Source organism: Plectropomus leopardus, chromosome 18 (assembly GCF_026936395.1).
Source record: "Plectropomus leopardus strain MGB_pleo_1.0 chromosome 18, ASM2693639v1, whole genome shotgun sequence".
NCBI lineage: Eukaryota > Metazoa > Chordata > Actinopteri > Perciformes > Serranidae > Plectropomus > Plectropomus leopardus.
Window position 1 is genome coordinate 15,369,554 of NC_142193.1, and position 19,828 is coordinate 15,389,381.

Here is a 19,828-nt window from a genome sequence, read left to right on the forward strand (position 1 = left end):
ACAGAGGGATCATAACGTGACGTTGAGTGGGTCATGATTACCTAACTGAGGGAGACGTAGGAGAAGAGAGCAGTGGGCCTTGTGACTGGTTGACTGAGCAGGATATACAGGAAATACCAGCTCCACCTTGAAACAACAAAGGCACGACTCTTGGAGACAACACAAGGGCAAAGTGTACAGAAATCAGAAGTTTGTCAAGCAGTGAAACTGGCTCTTGAGCAAGAGGGTTGGGTTCAAATAAGTTTGTAGTGTGGGAGTTTACCCCCATTTTACTTGTTGCCACTGGCTGTTTGATTTCTATGTGATTCTCACTCATCAGATCGGTTGAGCTTAACTTCATACACCTCCTCTGGCCCTCCTCCTCTCTGTCTTGGTACCCTATGTCTTTATTTCTCCTGAAAACAGATGCCTGAACACTCTTTGTTTCCCAACAAAGGCGTGATGAGGTCAGTGCGGGGGGGACATGTAGGCGAGGTCTGGGAAAACAGAGGGGGAGGAGAGAGGACTGATAAATGCCACCAGCCCTCTCCTGTATGGCAGTGACGTCACACAGGAGAGGAAATTTGTCTTCTTTTGTGTTCGCGCCAAAAACTAACATGGATTTCTGTTATCACTGATCACTTTCACTAGAGAAACTTCACTGAGAAAAAAATGCCTCTCTTTGCTGCCCTCTAGTGGTGTCCATTATTACTGAGGCTGCTCCAGGCCCCAGGTTCACTCCATATCAGTTTGTCCTACACTTTTTGATGAAACTAATACACAATGTCAACTATCAGGTGTCCACTTGACTCTGTCAAAACATTATATTTTGTGTATCAAGTAAATAACACTTGGTGGTATTATTCCGTTTATAGCAACGCTGAACCAATGATTATAATCATTATCATTCACTGACTGGCAAACATACTTTAACCAGATCTGCCCCAGAGGTGTTGTTAGTCCCAGAATGGATCTACAAACCAGTTCAAATGAGGATCACGGATGCAGACCAGATCCGGTCCAGTCCGTGTCCACACATGAAGCAGCTAATCTGGCCCAGATCTGATTTGGAGCCATTTAGGAAGTGGATCATTCGGTCCAAAACTGCTCCAGATCCCTGCTACAAATTGGCTCATCTGGCCAAAACTAGCTATAGAAATATCTCAAATCTAGCTGACCAACATCTAGTTACTCTATAAAAGATCTAACAGTTATTTTCTCTAATAATCAGTCTATTGTTTAGTGTATAAACAATCAGAAAATATATCATTATTAGCCCCATCATTATTCCTCAAAAGCCAGTCAAACACATTCACGTCTTTTTTGTCTGACCAACACTTAAAACCAGAAGATGTTTAGCTTACTATCCTAAAACAAAAAAAGCAAATGTTCACATTTTAAAAGTGGATGCCAGTGATTTTTTTGCTTAACAAATGACTTAAACATTCAATTATCAGTATTGTTGCTTAATCATTTCAGCTTTAGAGCACTGGTTGGTTTCTCTGTGTCTTTGGATATAATAAGTAGAAAGCAGTTCATTTGTCACACCACATATGTGTGGTTTTTGAAAGAGCATCACATATTTCCCAAGCATACTGAAGACAATGTAACTGCATGGAATCAAACCACACACACATTTTTTAAGAGTTGCATTAAAATATAACCTTACTGAGATGATACACATTCTGTTCTGTCTGAGGTACTGGGCAACAAAACCCAAACTTGTCTTGCTCACTAGAGACATGAGGAAAGACTTGTGCATGTAAGAGACCTATACATGGTGAAGGTCCTCTTCGCTGCACAAAGACAGCTATCACTAACACTGACTTAAGACTTAAGCACCAGATAACAAATGGCTGAACATTTTTGCTGATGTTCTAGTGATGGAGAATCTCAGAATCAGAATCCGGTTTTATTGCCAAGTATGTTTACATATACAAGGAATGTGACTTGGTGTTTTTGTGCAAAACAATTAACTTAACGGAAGAATAAAAAAATACATAATAAATACAGAAGCAATTTAAAAATATAAAATGAAAAAACAGAAAACAAAGAACACAAAATGTATGTACAAAAGGTGCAATGGAGGAAGTAGAAAAAGAATGTGCAGAAGTTGGTTTCACAGTGCAAATATCTACAGTCTAAATAAATAAGTTAACTGACAGTGTGCATGTAAAGAAATCCAGTCCAGTGTGCCTTAATGCAATGCATAAAAACGTATTTAGCCTAACATTAATGTATTGTTTTCTGGGGCTGGGTGAGAGCCTTTATCATGTGGGCAGTGGGGGAGGGGGTATCTCACATATAAGTTAAAATGACATTCTATTCATTTACAAAAAGCTTGGAAATGGTAAGTATATAAATTGAAAAACTGGTTAATTAAGACGTTGTCAAACAGATTGTGTCTCTCTGCAGGTTTCATTCACCCTTTGCCATGTTGTTATTTTTCTTGGCCTCTTACTCTGTAACAGTTCATTGAAAAGAAAAAGCACCTCAGAGAAACCAACAGTTGCTCTGCATGTACAAACAAAACCGACAAAATACAGTCGAGTGGTGAGGTGAGGTGTGAACCTGCCTCTGGATCAAACAGATGGTGTGTTCATTGTGTGGGTTAGTGATCCAGTCTAATGACTTCTATAAATACAAACCTAGCTATACATATGAAAATGGTTTCTTTATTTACCATTGTGGGTGTGAGCAAATGAATGACGTTGTGAGTCAGTGACAGTTGACAGCTATCAACCCAGTCTGACGTTGTACTGTGACTAACAGTTTAGCAAAAATAACAATACATGACTCAGCCCTTCATCAAATAATATTACAATAGACGCATTAACCCATGTGTTTTTGTAAACATTAGCTATATTTCCTCATTGTTTGGGGACCCAATATCCATAAATATTAGAGTCTAGTTTGCCACAAACTGGACAAAATATGGAAAATATCATATAATAGTGTGCTTACATCAAATATAGAAACATTTCACATTTTGATATGGTATGGCTATACCTGAGCAAATATTCCTTCTGTTTCCAAAAAGTCATCACACAATAGCCTTTGTGGGAAAGACCAGCATCAATTGTAACATCTTAAATTGCACCATCAGAAACAAGACAGAACCATGAAACTCATTCTGGTCTCTGATGATCCCTCTCTGCCCACCAAAGGACAAACTGATGGCATGTACTTGTCATAGATTTTGTGCCAAGACTCATTTTTGAAGTACGTTAGTAGTTTCTCTACACTATTTTTCTCATAATCCTTTAGTGTCTATGAATATAAATCTGTCAAGTTTTGATGACTATTCTGCTGTCGAACATTTGGTATCTTTGTCAGAAGTTAACTTGGTTGTTTTATAGCCAGCTTGTGTCATGGGTGGTGCGGTTGCTGTTACAATTGACTCGCACACCATCAAAATGGTGTGCTGCTCGGTAACAACATAAAAAAAAGAGTAATTCTTCCATCTAATAATACAAAAAGTGTTTTGTTTTCAGTTATAATGTCTGTGTATGCTATATTTATAATATATTTTGAGTCATAATCCAATGTTTAAGTGTTTTGCCTCTTAATCTGGAAACTCCAATTCTCAGCAGGAGCCAATTTCTCATGCTTCGACAGTCTTCGGTGTCAATGAATTAGAAGTTATCTAAACTTTGCCATATTGGCTGAAAATCACATTTTAAACTATTACTTTTGGTTTGTAATTGTAGCCTAGCTTTGAAACTCGGCAGTTTTCCATCAGGGCTCCTCCACTGTGGAACTCCACACCTGAGGAACTTACAAAACCGAATACCTTCTTTGCCTGTTTTTATTTATGTTTTAAATTTTACTATCTTGATGGTATATACTATTTCATCTTTTTCTTTAAGAACTTTGGAACTGTGTTTTGAAATGTGCTACACAAAAAATGCATTATCATTATTTAATTTTCAAAAAAAAAATATAAAGGGAATTTGTAACACTGCATTATGCCCTGTGGTATGGTGCTAAGGTGCCCATAGATTTGCACTTTTGCAGAAAAAGACAAGGCATCCCTCTTGACACACATTTTACAAACAACACTGTGGCAACCTCCCATGAGTGAATATACTCTTTTACTTAAATTGAAATTCATTTTTCAATGGATATAAAAATGTCTTAACCATATCTATAGGAGTTTATCATGGTGCTTGATATTTATATAAAAGGCATTACGTGTGTTGTTAGAATCACTCCTGCATGTGGGGGCAGACATAACATTTGGCTTATAGTATTTCAATCAATATTGTACATTGCTAAAATAAAAACACGACTGTTAATGCGTAGAACACACGCAAGAGTTACCTGCCTAAAAACTGTACCTGAATACTTATAGAGATTTTTGAGTAATGACATCAAAACAAATAAATGTTACAATCGCCCCCAGTCTCCCCTTTTTTTGAAGCAGCTACACCGGAGGTTCATCAGTAAACCATTATGACAGGTCAGATCTCTATAACACATTCAAGCACAACATTTCTGCTGTTTTTCTGTTTCCCTTGAACTGCACTTTTTGAAACGAGATTGCATTCTCTCTGGCAATCAGCCTTTCCTTTCAGTGAGATTGCATATACCACCCACTCCTCAGGTTTCCAGAAAGGAACCATTATGTAGACTGTTCATTCAGAGTGGCCTTGGCTTGTGCAAAGGATGGTTTGACGGAGAGAAAAGCTGCAGTTATTCAGTACGTTCTGGCTCCCTGCAATCAACTGATAAAGTACTGTTTAAATGTTCAGTTCAGTAAAGTCAGGTCAGGTTTGACACTTTGTTTCCTGACTGAAACTTCTCTCTCAAATACCAGATTTATTGATGCAAACAAATGCATTCATGTTCTTCAGCAAAGCACAAAGGTATGAGTCATGCCCTTAAAGCAGGGCCGTAAACACTTCGTTGACACCGGAGGGGACCAGTTTCAACTGACACCTTCAGTGACCCAACCCTCAACAGGGAGTCTGGAAGGATTCACCTAACAGGAGAAATATTTAGAAACAGCTAAACTGACTAATTTGAGAGCATTTTCAAACAAAAATCTTAGATCAGGTTTTTTTTTTTTTAAAGTTTTCATGACTGATTTACATTTTAGGGAACCAACATCTGATTGAGGGCCGCACAGTTTAAGTGCACACTATATGACTTTTTGTGACATTTTTATGACATACTAATACTTTACAAAAACTATAGCAGCTGACAGTGCTATAGTTGATATAATGCTCATATTATGTTCTAGTTTTCCGCTTTTTAATACAACTGAAAGTGATGAAATAGAGAGCCAGTACAGTGTTTGACAGATATCTACAGCACGCGAACAGCGGTTTCTGCTGCAGCAACACTAGATGCCGTAGCAACACAGTGCACAGTATTAGAATCAGTGTTAAGCAATTCATGAAGTTTATTTATGATATGGAGATTCTCCTATCCCATATAATTTAATGGTTGTCAATTTTGGCAATTTTCATCACACTAGCATTATATTAGACCATGTGGTTTACCAATCCTGTCTCTCAAATCCTTTTTTTTCTCTCCCTTCTCCTCTCTCTGCACTGCTCTACTTAATTTTGATTTGATACATTTTTTTGTTTAAATTGATACATGCTAATTTATTTTATTAATTTATTTCTGAGGGAGGCATTAGTACTATAAAGTAGGTGTTTTTGTACTGTCAATTTGTGGCTGCATGGTTTGCGTATTTTGAAAAACCAAAATAAAATACTCGAAGTTCATTTCTGATTGTGATTCACATGCTTGTGATTATTTTGGACAGTGGTGTGTGGTTTTCTTTTTGTCAGTATATTGGGAAGCATATTTTAAACATATTTGAAAAATGGGCTACTATAAGGTTACGGTCTAGCCATATAGTGATTTTTAAAAATGACTTCATACAATGTAAAATCAAACCAGAGGCGTCATGAATCCCTGAGCAGAGGGTGAGCTGTTTCTCCAGTCTTGACTCTTAAAGCGTCGTGATCGATGCAGAAACCAGAGAGGGTTGCAAGTAGTACTGCTCATAACAGCCTCATGAATAACTAAATCTCAGATGCAGTGATGTCAGGCTGCACAGGCACATATTTCCAAGTGGATTCTGTTAGAACACTGTGTGATCATTATACAGTATAAAAATAAAAATACATCAAAGAAACAGACCACAAAGGACTGAAAACACACCAAATGACACTGTCAGCATTTTAAACGAATAGAGCGAAAACAGTTATTATTGGTCACATCTGCAGTGTCCATGACAACAACAACTTGGGCAATTATCTGTCCATCTGTTTAGCCATCCATTTATCCATTAAGAAACATGAAACACCTGTACGTGAAGGGCTAAAAGTAGAATACAAATTAGGATCAGAATGCTATTTTTGACAAGGGTTTGTCTCATGACAAATTGTTCAGAAGCATAATTTAAGTCTCATTTAGATCATTTTAAACACATTTAGAAAACTCCTGATTTCATTTCTTTAAAGGAAAAAAAAATCCATTGTAGTTTCATGTGGAGATCTTGTGCGCTGTTTCTTTTTGGGGGGCTACTTCTATAAAAGGAGTGAGTTCTCTGGATGAGACGGTGACGCAGACACTGCGCCTTGCTGTGGGTGTATAAGAGGAGCCACTCGGCTCTATTTCGGCGCTCACATGGGGAAGCAACAGGGTTGTCAGATTCATGATAGCCTCTCGGTGACTGGAGAAACTTGAGAAAAACGTGGAGATGAACGCAACTGAGAAGATTTACCTTCCCGTTGATGGCATCCTCGAAATGTTCAACTCTCTCACCGGGCATCACCATGCAGCGATTACGCATTCAGCTCTTCAGGGCGCAGCTCTTACTCCAGTAGCTCCTAAAGTCTCACACATATCAAAGACAGGCATGGGCATCATTAAAACGGTAAAAGGGCGCTGGAGGGAACAAGACAAAAGAGCAAGTAGGTCCTCGAGCTCTAGCAACAGGCACGTTTCGACTGATCCACTTCCAAAAAGGTCTGTGGATCTGCTGGAGCTGGGTTTCACCAAGCCCAAGAACTGTCACAGAATAGTTGTGCTTGGCGCACCCAGAGTAGGTAAAACCAACATCCTGCAGCGGTTCTTGGGGAAAGGATTTGATGAGCATTATGAACCAACAACGGAGGACTTCCACAGAAAGCTGTTCCACATAGGAGGGGAGGCATATCAGATTGATCTGCTGGATGCCGCAAGTGAGAGGGACTTCCCAGCAAAAAGGAGGCTATCCATACTGACAGGTAAGCCCTCTGATTGTTATGATTGTTTTCTTAATAATCAATATGTTTAGAGATAAATGAATAATTAAAAATCCATGACAACTTCACTACAAATGTAGCATGGTTATTAATTTGAGTGATGCTTTCCCTCCCCTCCAGGTGACACATTCCTGCTTGTGTTCAGTTTGGATGATAGAGAGTCCTTCAATGAAATCTGTGAGCTGCTCAACGAGATAAAGGCTGCTAAGGCAAAGTTACTGAAATTAAAACATCCCGCGAGAGTACCAGTCGTTATCTGCGGGAATAAAGCGGACCTGGAGGCGCAGAGAGCCGTCGGACGCTCAGAGGTGACGGACATCCTCGGCAAGGACGTCGCATTCTTCGAAACCTCCGCTAAAGACGGTACCGGACTGGAGGGTGTGTTCAGAGCCCTTGCGGCACTGGGAGGACTGCCTGACGAGACCAGCCCGTCACGGCATCAGATCATATCCATCCTCACATACCAGTCCATGTGCATCGGCCAGCGAGGCAGGGGAGGGAGCCGGGGAGCCGGTGCGCCCTGTGCCGCTCTGGACCCTCTGGCGCGCCGCCCGAGCTTCACCAGCGACCTGCGGCTGGTGCTGAGATCCAGCAAACACAACAAACCCGAGAAGTGTCACATTCAATGAATCGTGAGCCTTCTCGATAAAACCAATTGTAGTAGTATGCTGCAATGTCCTATTATGTAAGGAGTTATACTCTGTAGCACTTGGCTGGACCAGTGCATTCATATTTCTTTTGTATGTAACTATATTGTCCTATAATAAAAAAAATATATTTCTAAGGGACTGTTTGTTATTTATGAGGGTGAAGTGGGTGGTACAAAAAAGGGGAGATATGTCGAATAATTTTCTGACCACTGGGGAGGGACTTTTTGGGGGTTTAGTGGAGGGGTAAATGAATGGTTGTATTTTGTGTAACCGGCATTTTTTAGTAACATGCCTTCAAAATCCACAGAGGGATATTTTTGTGAAAAATCACCTAAATCACACCAATTATCATATCCACAATCTGAAAAAAAAATATTGTGAGATTTTCGAATTTCAGATCCTCCTTGGTCAAATCATATGCAACAAACACTTCCATTAGGTAGATGAAAACAAAATCTTGCTTAAAATTTTTATATTTCATCAAAATGTTTCTATGCTGCTGAACTGGAACCTGGAAACCATTTTTTAACTGCGTCAGGCCAGTTTGAATTGTAACACACCTGATGTTACTTTTAATTAATTTCCTGTATAAATAAATAAATGAAATGAAAATTACTTTAATCTACGTCTCATCTAAAATTTGGCAAAAAATAAACCATTTGAACAAACTAAACAGTATGCATAACAAGAGTGAAAAAAACAAGGCTTTTTTTGATCGCATGGATTTTGTCTTCAACTTTTAACTTTCAGACATCAAAGGGTACATTTTTAAAATCTTATTAGCCTACTAATTTGTGGTGAAGACAGGGTAATGCATTTTTCCCAAGTCACTAAGGGAGGCCCAAGGAAAAATGTTTTCAGCTTTGGGGAAAAAAATAAAGTCACAAACCAGCCACCCCCTCCTCTGATAAATAAAGAGCAGTCTCTAATTGTCACATGGGCTTCTGTTCTATCACTTTTTCAGAAGTGCAAAGAAACAAGTCAATAAGACGGAGGTATTGTTAGTGTTTTCGTCAGCAATCAATTGTACTCAGTGATGGCACAAAACATGACCATAAGTGTGTGGGAGGAAGGAGATGACTCACACCGACCTTAAACATCTCCTGTTTGTTACGAGACACCCGAGACTGTTCACATTTGAAATCCTCCCACGATGTTGTGAATGGCATTAAGGGTCGAGGTGTTACACTGCTTGGTTAATCAGTGCTAATAGCCTACACACTCATGTGTCACCATGGTGTTTCGAAACACAAAGAGTAGGAGCATCATCTACTGAAGAGGGGGAGGTGAGAGACACATTGAACTCAGTGAAATCAGCACCATGGAGAGAGCCCACACCAGGCTCCGCTCTGCTGCCGAGGACAAAATCAATTTATAGCCTTTTCTTTCTTACAACCCACTCTTCAGGTTTCTGAGAAGAAATGGTTGTGTGGGCTGCTGATTCAGAGTGGCCTTGGTTTGTGAAAAGGATGGTCAGATGGGACCACTGTTATTGAGTTCCCTGCACTGAAGCAACAAATACTTGGTGCTGCTTGGATGTTAATGTTCAGTACTTTGAAGTTGGTATGTCCTTCACTCTGTTCTCTTTATAAAAACTCCTCTCTCAAATGCCAAACTTATTGACGCAAATGAATGCATTTTGTAAAGCAAAGGTAACGATTTACGCCATCATACTGATGTTAACAGCATTTTCAAACACCTAAATAAAATCCGACGGCAGTTACCGAGGCTGACGATACTGAAGAGGACTCATCATTCCTGAATCATAGAGCAGAGAGTGAGGTGCAGTTATGACAGAGCGTCGTGATCAAAATCCCACATGTACAGTTATGTCCGGCTGTGCAGGCACGTATTGTTTTATGTAGCCACCGTTAGGAGGACACTGTGTGATGGTTGCATGGACACAAAAATTCAAAATTCAAATGTTTTGTTTCTTTTGTTTTAGCTCCTATTAGAAAGTGACAGTGCATTCAGCATGTGTGTTTTTGATTTATTTCCTCTCATACAAGATCTCTTGTTGGTATTCCAGCCAGCTCCTATAAACTGAGGGTGTGCTGAGTAACATAATGTAATACAATGACTATGCATAACAGTCTCGTATTACCCTGTATTTAAAAAAAATGAACTGATCTCTTTAAATAATGCATTTCAATATTGAAGATAAAATATAAATAAGTCAAATTTGCCTATAGATAGCTGCCACTTACAGGATATGTTTTATATTTACTCTCAGCCTTACCAACAAACCTTTTCTATAGAGATGTGCTCTATTAACATTACTGTCATCGTGGGTTGGAGGTCCTCTTTGTTGGTCCATCAGCACAGTGATGGTCCCTTTGTGACCTCTGACTGATTTGTCTTTCCAGCTCCACCAGTAGAGCTGGTAGCATGCTGTCCAGTAAGGCCAGTCCATCCCAGGAGCAGCGCAGGCCTCTGATAATAAGGAAAGAAGGAAAAACACAGTTAGAGTTAGTGTAGAGCTGCAATGAATGTTCAGTTATTTCGTTTAATTGTTTTTGTCATTTTTTTAACCAAAAAATGCAAAACATTTCCTGGTTTTACCCTCTCAGATATAATGATTTGAGGCTTTTATTTGTGCTATATAACATTTAAGTGAATAATTTAGACTGCTGGTCAAGTAAAACAAGCTACAAGAATATATCAACATTGTTATGTTGCAAATTATTAGTTAATCAAGATAAAGCCCTAAACAAGTGGGTCATCTCTTTCCTTGCCAGCGAATGTAAAACTTTGAATTCAAGTATTATTAAATCTTAGTTATGAGTCACCTGTCATCAAGAATGAGTTGTCCGCTCTGTAGCAACTCTTGGACGTCGCTGGATTTCCCAAAGACGTCATGGAGGCCAAGTTGAGGGCTAAAGATCCCCCAGTGCTGATAAATACCAGAAAATGAACACATGATGTCCTGAATACTGAACCTCACCTGAACTGACAGAGAAGGTCACACAGAAGCTTTGCTGAATATAATATTGTATCTATTAGTGTATTTCATGTAGGAATAAAGAATTCACCTTGTGATAAATGCCCTCGGTCATTCTCAGTCCCATCACCAACACCTCCTCCAACCTGCCAAAGAAACAGCTTTCATAAGAACTCGCAGTGATGAGACTTTGATAATGACAAGGACAGGACAGTGAGTGAGTGGACGAGTCTGATAACAGCGTTTCACAAGGACAGATTGTCTGCAAAAACAGGCACATGTACGGCAACCTCCAACACTATGTTTCTCACACTGTGAGATCGGCTACACGATTGTTACATTTCACATGGAAACAGCAGCTGCCTCCATGTGTGCATAATAACTAATCATACTCATTTCAACACACAACAGCTCTGCCTGTAAGTGAAACAGCTCACAGTTCAAGATGGCTGAGTTGTATCCGCCTCCGTGTCCCGTGTCCCCTCTGCTGGACTTCGCGGATCCAGACGTCAGGCTCTAGAGTCTGGGTCCGCGCCTCCCGAACGACACCTCCCTCCCCGACAGGAACAAATCGGCCATGTGCTCCTGTCACAGAAGAAAATGTTCACTTTTTTCCTTTGTCTGACTGTGGATCCATTTATATAATTACACCATATAATGTGTATTTGTGTATGAAGTCTAAAAGTCAGTTTATTTAAATGTTGTCAAAATAAATAAAAATAAGTAAAATTTGAATGACAAAATAAACAACTTAGCCACAAGGACTATCACTGCCTTCACTAATAATTACAGCTCACCTGGGCCGACCCCGATGTACTGACTCCCTCTCCAGTAACTCATATTGTGATGACTCACGGCGTTCTGGGAAACAAAACAACGTGAGGCGTTAAAGTGTTGTCGTGACTGTTCCTCTCACACATGTTAATGAGACAATATGGTGCACAATGGAGCACACTTGTTGATGGAGGCATTTTATCAGAATATGAGGAATGATATGAGGAAAATAAGCACTATGTGATAACATTGTTAAATATCAACAGACCTTAAAAAGCCTGTTTACTCCTGATATTAACACATGTTTCGGGGATCAAAACACTTATACACTTGTATTTAACACTTGTGTTTACTTCACCCACATATGTAAACAAAAAGAGTAAACAGGCTCAAATGTGACTCAGTTCTGCCTTTCTGCAGCTTTCAGTATACTGCTAAAATACAACTAATTGGTTGTTGAATTAAGGAAATTAAAGGAAATTATTTCCAACATTCTTTCACTCAACAAATTGAACACATAAGTTAACTCAAAAGACACAAATAAAAACATTTTAAAGTGCAGTTTGCTACTGATACTCTCTTTCACCTAACTCAAAAAAAAGCCTGACCGCAATATTGCAGTCTGTCTTGATGTGTTCATAACACAAAGTGGCATTGCAATGATGATAAAAAAACAAAATAATATGTCGTGCAGCTGCAAGTCAGGATTATCTCTCAAAATTATATTTTGTTTTAGAAGCAATGTTACTTTAACTCTTGCTCTTTAACCTGAGGAACAATGTAAATAATAAATATATATAAAGTGTTTGTCTTCCTAAAACCCCTACTTACCTTTCCTCTGATATTCTCTGTTCTTTCATATTCACATTTACATTGTGTTTTCTTTTTTGAAGTTAGTTTTCTTATTGTGTTTTGGACATAATCATGAACGTTCCGTATGAACCGTGCGCTCTTGAACTTTATACTAGCTACCTCAGATTTGACATTGTACAAACATATTTATAAGCAACCTGTTTATATTTATCATCCATACTGGTAATCTGTTTTTGGTTTTCATATACAGAATTTCACCTTATTTGCACCTTACTGTTATCTAGTTTATATTTTGCACCTACTGTTATGTTATTTACGTCTTCCAACCTTTTATTGCAACTGTTGTTGCACCATAACAGCAATTTCCCTTAAGATAAGTTACGTCCTCTCATCTTATCTTATGCATTTTTATTCATTTTATCAAGCAATTTGTATCTTTTCATTAAAAAAAAACCTTCCTGTGATATTTATAAAAAGAATCAGTGTGGTTCGATTTCTGCTTACGACTTACATGTCTGGCAAAGTTGGACACCTCGTACTGCACAAAGCCCTGCTGGTGGAGAGTCCTCCTGGCACACTGGTACATTTCCGCTGTCACGTCCTCAGCGGGCACAGTCACCTCTCCTCTTTGCACCTGTTTGAACAGCTGGGTGCCTCGCTCCAAGGTCAGCTGGTATAGAGACACGTGGTCATCGGACACCCTCAGCAGCTCAGACAACTCATTTTCCCAGGATTCAACGCTCTGTTTTGGCCGACCAAACATGACATCAACAGAAACCCTCCCGGGACACAGCCTCCTGGCCTCTTCGATAGTCTGCAAAGCCTGATGAGGGCTGTGGTCTCTTCCCAAAATCTTTAAATCTTCATCTTGTAAAGACTGAAGGATAGAAAATGTGATACATGAACAGTTCATTTCTATTCTGTAATCAGTTTTCTGTAAGATAATATTCACCTGCACGCCGATGGAGAAACGGTTCACCCCTGCACAGCAGTAGTCCTCTAACCTCGACTTTCCCACAGGAGTAGGGTTGACCTCAAGCGTGACCTCTGCTTTATCTGGGAGATACGCCTGCCTGGAAACTGTTTCAAGGACTGCAGCAATGGTTGAGGGGGGAGCCAGGCTTGGAGTCCCGCCACCAAAAAATACTGAAGTAATGCTGTCGGGATAAATCGAAATTAAAGGCAGGTGAATGCAGTGGTGGATGAAGGCCCTGAGAGTCATACTTTAATAAAAGTACTGATATGTTAACAAAAAATGACTTTGGTAGAAGTTAAAGTCACCTATTAGAATATTACTTGTGTAAAAGTCTTAAAGTATCTGATATTTATTGTACTTAAGTATTATAAATATATATAAATATATTTTTACAAATTTAAGAATTTTAAGAATTATTAAGTTTATTTATTTCTTTCCTTTTTTTTTACAACTCAAAGATTTTTGTAGTAAATAACTAACTAGGGGAAAAGAAGTGAAGTAAAAGTGAAAGTTCATAGAAATATAAAAATCGAGTTGAATGCAGATACTCCCAAAAAGTACTTAGGTACTTCAACAAAGTATTATTACTTCGTTCCATTACACCACTGGATGAAAGCATGTGTTGGAGGTGATTTCGTGTGAAGGATCTGACAGATCACCATACCATGATACCTGACTGAGCTGCAGCAATGTCTCCGTCTCTCTTTGAAGGCACTCAGTCATCATGTGGTCATTGTTCTCTTTAGGTATATACTTGTTAAAGTTGCAATAGGAACATCGTCTGAGACAGTAAGGCCACTGCAGAAGAAGAGAGGAAAAAGGTCACTTTGGCATAATTTGGGCAAACTTTGTAGACTTGCCATTTGCATTAGAAAAAACAGTGCATGCGTATGCATATTTTTCTGCTAGCTGGAAAGATTTAATCAGTTAAATTGACAGAAGCCAGCTCACGTGCACGTAGAGAGACGCTTGCTTTGTGAGATGTGCAGGGTCTGTCCGTTCAAATAAATCTGCAATTATTTCTCCGCCGGAAGTCCCTGAGAAGCAGCGCAGGCCGGGACAGAGGGCTCGCCTGCCCGCGTGCAGCGCGTGTCTGATCATTGTAATGACTGCCGATCTGAAACGTTTCCTTCAGTGAAACACGTGGCCCGTAAAGCAACTACACGAGTCTAGTGGCTCTAACATAATGATAAAAACTGTATCAACGTTTCCATGAAAACAAAAAGGCCAAAGTTACTACACAGTAAGGTGAAGTCATGTTTCTGTTTACAGATCTCTTCCTGGAGGCTGTGACGTCGCTCCAAACAGGAACTGTATAAATGTGATTTCCTCTTTGTGTGTGATACAGTTTGACCACAGAGGGGCACTGTTTCACTGGCCGAAGAGTTATCAATTAACCCTTTAATACCTGGATCCACATCAGGTTTCTTCATCTCTATACAGACATTTGGACTTGTCATGGTGGGAAAAGCACAGGCGTTTATAATCACAGTAACGATGGCTCTGTTCCATTAAAGTGTTCCAGTGAGAGTGACAGTGAGCCAGCATACCCAGAACCAGGACCCTGAAATCAAACCAGCTAAATCCAGTCATCATTGATTTCATTATTTACAGCTGTGCTTTTCCTACTGTGACATGTAAGAATTTATTGATTTACATGAAAATATGCATTAAAAAATAAACACACCTGTTTTTTTTTTATTAATTCCAAACCTAATAAAATATATATAGTATAATAAAACTCTTTATTTTCACAACTGCACCAAATTTCAGATTGATGTGTACAATTACTGAGGGTTTACAAGACAGTTACTAAGCAATAGGCTACACCCAGCTGTCTGTTTGTGTGCCAAAATTAACCAATAACTCCCCAAAATGGCAATGTGGCTTTTAATATACAAGTAGTGGTGCTTGATCACTCAAAGGCATAAAGCTGCTATTACAGTTTCTTTGAGACTGTGATGAATGAAACAGTCATAGAGAGAATTACTAAAAAAACAAAAACTAAAGCATCTCTTATACTATATAGCCAATGCAAACATTCATGACCACAGAGCATACATTAATATCTGACATGACCATCTTTTTTGCATGGAGCTGGTCTGCAGGTTTTTGTTAACACTGTTATTTGTGGTTGCAGTGACAACACATAAATGATACTAGGTCTATATTTAGAACATGAATTTGTGCTCTACTCACGCGGGATCAAATTATTTAATGAGTTATTGATTTCTCTGATTCCTGGAAAAATGCTGTCTGGTGGGCTGACAGTGAGATAGCCTTGTGAAGTCACATTTAAAATCATAGTATTTATTTTAACAAAGAAATAAAAACATCACTGTTTGAGTTTTTATATTATTTTTCACTCATCAGCCGATAATTAAATCTCTTGGTCATAGTGATGTAAGAGCTAACTCAGCTCTGTGAGCGGACACACAACTCTCCAGTCAGTCATCTTCAAATAATTACCTCTGACCATTGCTGATCAGCAGAGTCTGATGAGATGATCATGCTGATACAAATAATTTATATGATGTATGGCTAGATGCAAATAAAGAAATAAGCTTGCAAAGAAAATACATCCTCTCCCGATCTCTCATTCTTCACAGTGTTACCAATGTACAAACTACAAAAGTACAAAACACAGACGTTTATTAAGTACTTCATCTAATTATTTCATGAACAAAAATCAATAAATGTGAACATGCGCAGTGCCAGCTTTATACCCCGGGGACATTTTCCAATTAATATTAAATCTGGCACCACTTACAATCAGCAGAAAGAGAGAGAGGGGAAGAGAGAGAGGGGAAGAGAGAGACGTGTTTTCTGCGAATACGTGCCAAAGTTATGGTGTTGATTTCAGTCCAGTGAGGAGCTAGAGAACTTTGTGTTAAGCCAAAATAAAAGAGTGTGAGTTTGCACCAGAAATCTGCCAAATGGATAAGAGGAAGAAAGGTAAGCTCGCCATTATGATATATGCAGGGGGTAAACAAATATGACACAGACTCTGCTTTATTTTAAATACAACTATAAAGCTTAAAAAAGATGGGGTTAGATCACCTTGCTTAACATTTATCACCTGAAACAGGTTAATGGTTTACCACTACTTTGGCTCAAACTGAAATATCTTAACATATATTTGATGCATTGCCTTTGGGATTCATCATCTGAGTACGCCAGATTTTCCTTAACACCACCATGAAGTTAACTTTTTGATTTATTGCAGTAAAATTTGATGGGGTACCACTTCCCCCAATTCCAGGGTTTTAATTTATTATTTTTTTTAATTGATTAAATTTTATTTATTTATTTATTGGCTATAATAGTCCAAGGACATGGGCATATTGTATGTTGTAATGTCTCTAAGGCAAATTGTGATTTGTGATATTGCGCTTGATGAATAAAACTGAACTCAATTGCACTGAATGCAGAGCTCATAAAGTCCCAGAAGATGATTCTATATTTTGTGTGCAGAAATTTATTATCTTGTAGGAACAAGTTATTTTCTTCAAATAATGTGTGTCCATGATAAAGATTTTTTTTTCAAGACACTTTTGGGGACTTAGGGACACAGGCTAAAGATTCCAAAGAAATTAAATGTAAAAACATCATATAGACTAACAATCACACATTTTGCATTTCTCACAGGATCGCCAACAGAACTGAGGCTCATGGTGGTCGGCAGCAGTGGACCTTCGCAGTGTCTTGTAACAAATGCCATACTTGGAAGGGAAGTGTTTTCTAAGGATATCACCAGTATCTCTGACAGCAAGAAGAACACTGGAGAGCTGGCTGGTAGACGAGTGGCTGTGATCAATGGACCAAACATCTATGACAAGGATATATCTCGTGCCAAAAGAAAGATGGAGCTGAGAAGGTCCAAGTGCTTGTGTATTCCTGGCCCCCATGCTTTTCTTGTTACCTTTGACATGGAGAAAATCTCCCCGAATGAAATGAGAACCCCAGAACTGATGAGGGAACGCTTTGGAAGACACTGTCTGAGGCACTGCATGGTCCTGCTGGCTTATGAAGGAAACCTGGAGGGAGCTGCCGTAGAGGACAAGGTGCAAAAGAGTGACTGGCCCCTGAGAGAATTGATTGAGAAATATGGTGGACGCTGTCACGTTTTCAGCAAGAACTGGAGAGACCGAACCCGGGACAGGGTGCTGCTGCAGAAGATCGAGAGGATGTTGGCTTCTTTAGGAGGAGGCTTCTTCTCCAGCAGCACTTTCCAGAAGGCAGAGGACTCAGTAAAGAAGGAAGAGAGGAGGCTCAGGAAGCAGAGGGCAGCAGAGATAGAAAAGGCATGGACGGAGATGGAGAAACTATACATGGCAGAGGAGTTGTACCACCAGAAGGACGCCTACACCACTAGTGTTGGCGCTGAGATCAGAGCCATGGCAGAGATGGACAACGGGTGGCTCAGAACTTCCCTGGCAAGAGGACTGGGGACAGGTTTTGTTGTGGGAGCTGTCATGGGAGCACTGTTTGGGTCCATAGAGGGGCCAGGAGGGATGGTGCTGTATGGGATCATAGGAGGTGCAGTGGGTGGATCAGCAGGAGGAACAGCACAGGTAGCTATAGAGCATATGGAGGCCAGAGTGGCTCCTCCAGCCAGACTCAACTTTAACTCAATCTTCATCAATCGCTTCTTTGCAACTCCTCGTCCATGACAGCATGGCATTGACTTATTATGTCTTTATTTCTGTATATTTTTATGTCTCATTGAATTTTTCAGCAATAAAATGAAAAGAAAAACTTAATGTTTTTATATCTTACTGTTGTTTATGGGACTTTCAGACTGAATAATACCAGAGTTGGTAAGGAAATGAACAACTCCTTTTAGGTTGAAACTGAAACTTGACATGCAGCTTTAAGGTCCAGTGTGTGGGATTTAGTGGGATTTTGTGGCATCTAGTGGCGAGGTTACGGAATTGAAACCTCTCCTGTGAACCAAGTGTTTACGAGAACTACAGTGGCTGACATGAAGTGTTTGAATGTCTGTCCTTAGCAACTGTATGGTGTCCATGGAAGAGGACCCACTCCGTGGATATAAACCGCTCATTCTAAAGTAACAAAAACACAACAATTCTTATTTTAAGATGATTAGAAATGAATAAAATCAAAGGTAATATTATTTATAATTTCTGCCAATAGATACACTTACACATGGGACCTTTAAGGGGATTACTGATGCTCAAAACAGTAAATGTCATGGCTGATTTAGGCTGCAAATTTGTATTTTGTGTCACGAATCCCACCAACAATTAATCACTCTCCAATCTGTTTGGGTTTTTTGCCATTTCACCAACTGTCATTTTAGATCCCTCCCCCTCTTCTCACTTTTTAGTTTACACAACTTCGCCTCCTTTCCTCAGTGTGAACAGAGGAGGCAAGACAGAGACACGAGGAAAGAGAATTGAGGAAACACGCATTTAACAAAATGAAACATCTGTGTGTCGTAGCTGTCATTTTAAAGCTAAGTCAGTTAAATATGACGTTTGGCACAACTGTATCGGCAACTGCAGACCAGGTTTCACTGCACGTGTTATGCCCCGGTGGTGTGACTCCATTTAAGACTGTGACTTCTCCTCTCTTGACCATCTTTGGTGATTTGATGCAGAAGCATCCTCTCTCCTTGTCTCCTCAAGGTGTATTCGAGGGATTGTAAGATCCTTGAATGCACAGGGGGAATGATTTCTGTGTCCTGGGTATAGTTAACATGATGAAAAGCGCCTGGAATTGAGACATCCTTCAAGATGGTGCACTGAGATCAGTTTCTGGGTCAAAGGCAGGAAGAGAGAGGAGACAGGAAGCACAACATAGAGAAATGAGAAGGGCCCCTCCTTTCCATCCTCATGACCTCACCTGGCCCCTTTCCCCTCATATCTCCATCTGCAGCTTGCTCCTCTTAATATATATACAGTACCTGTCTTGTTTCACTACCCATTTGTGAGATTGTCTGGTGTTTTGCTGCTTAGCTTTCCAGCGGTTACCTGTTTCTGTTTTGCGTAACCTCCCTGTGTTCAATATGGCTTACCTGATTTTCATGCCTTGCCTCTTATGCCTGCCTCCCCTCATCAGATTTGTTTGCCTGAGTGGCTGATTAGCCCGTAGTTTGACCTTTGCTTCTCTGGTGAGTAAACTGAACTTGCTTGCCACACTGACTGTCTCTTTACTTTGTCTCAACTTGCGTTCCTACCTGCCAAGTTTCCTCAGAAACGCATCGGTTCTGAATAAACACACTTGTGTTTGACAACAACACACATGAGTTTCTTGTTAGATAACATTTTATCCGACCTCCAACATTTCTTGGTGCCTGGTTTACTGTAGGTTAGTCAAAGAGTAGCTCAGATAACATTCAGGGTGGAGTCTCAACTGAGAGTGCCTTTGTCTAAAGCACTGCCTCTCTCCTAGACAACACACA

At 39.7% G+C, this 19,828-nt stretch overlaps 3 protein-coding genes across 3 annotated transcripts; 2 read left to right on the plus strand and 1 right to left on the minus strand.

The window, feature by feature from the left end:
- Positions 1-5,768: 5,768 nt before the first annotated feature.
- Positions 5,769-14,714, minus strand: rsad1 (radical S-adenosyl methionine domain containing 1). Its single transcript, XM_042505764.2, has 9 exons — positions 14,353-14,714; positions 14,066-14,199; positions 13,378-13,582; positions 12,937-13,302; positions 11,636-11,699; positions 11,276-11,423; positions 10,930-10,984; positions 10,687-10,790; positions 5,769-10,330 (listed from the first exon to the last, which is right to left on the minus strand). Exons 1-9 carry the CDS (start codon positions 14,500-14,502, stop codon positions 10,180-10,182), a joined length of 1,377 nt encoding a protein of 458 aa, XP_042361698.2. The 5' UTR covers positions 14,503-14,714; the 3' UTR covers positions 5,769-10,179.
- On the plus strand, positions 6,638-8,000 carry rasd2a (RASD family member 2a). Its single transcript, XM_042505766.2, has 2 exons — positions 6,638-7,229; positions 7,368-8,000. The coding sequence occupies exons 1-2, from the start codon at positions 6,701-6,703 to the stop codon at positions 7,874-7,876; spliced, it is 1,038 nt and encodes a 345-aa protein (XP_042361700.2). The 5' UTR covers positions 6,638-6,700; the 3' UTR covers positions 7,877-8,000.
- Positions 14,715-16,230: 1,516 nt separating the features above from the next.
- Positions 16,231-18,164, plus strand: LOC121956231 (GTPase IMAP family member 7). Its single transcript, XM_042504362.2, has 2 exons — positions 16,231-16,356; positions 17,050-18,164. Exons 1-2 carry the CDS (start codon positions 16,338-16,340, stop codon positions 18,072-18,074), a joined length of 1,044 nt encoding a protein of 347 aa, XP_042360296.2. The 5' UTR covers positions 16,231-16,337; the 3' UTR covers positions 18,075-18,164.
- The last annotated feature ends 1,664 nt before the right edge of the window (positions 18,165-19,828 follow it).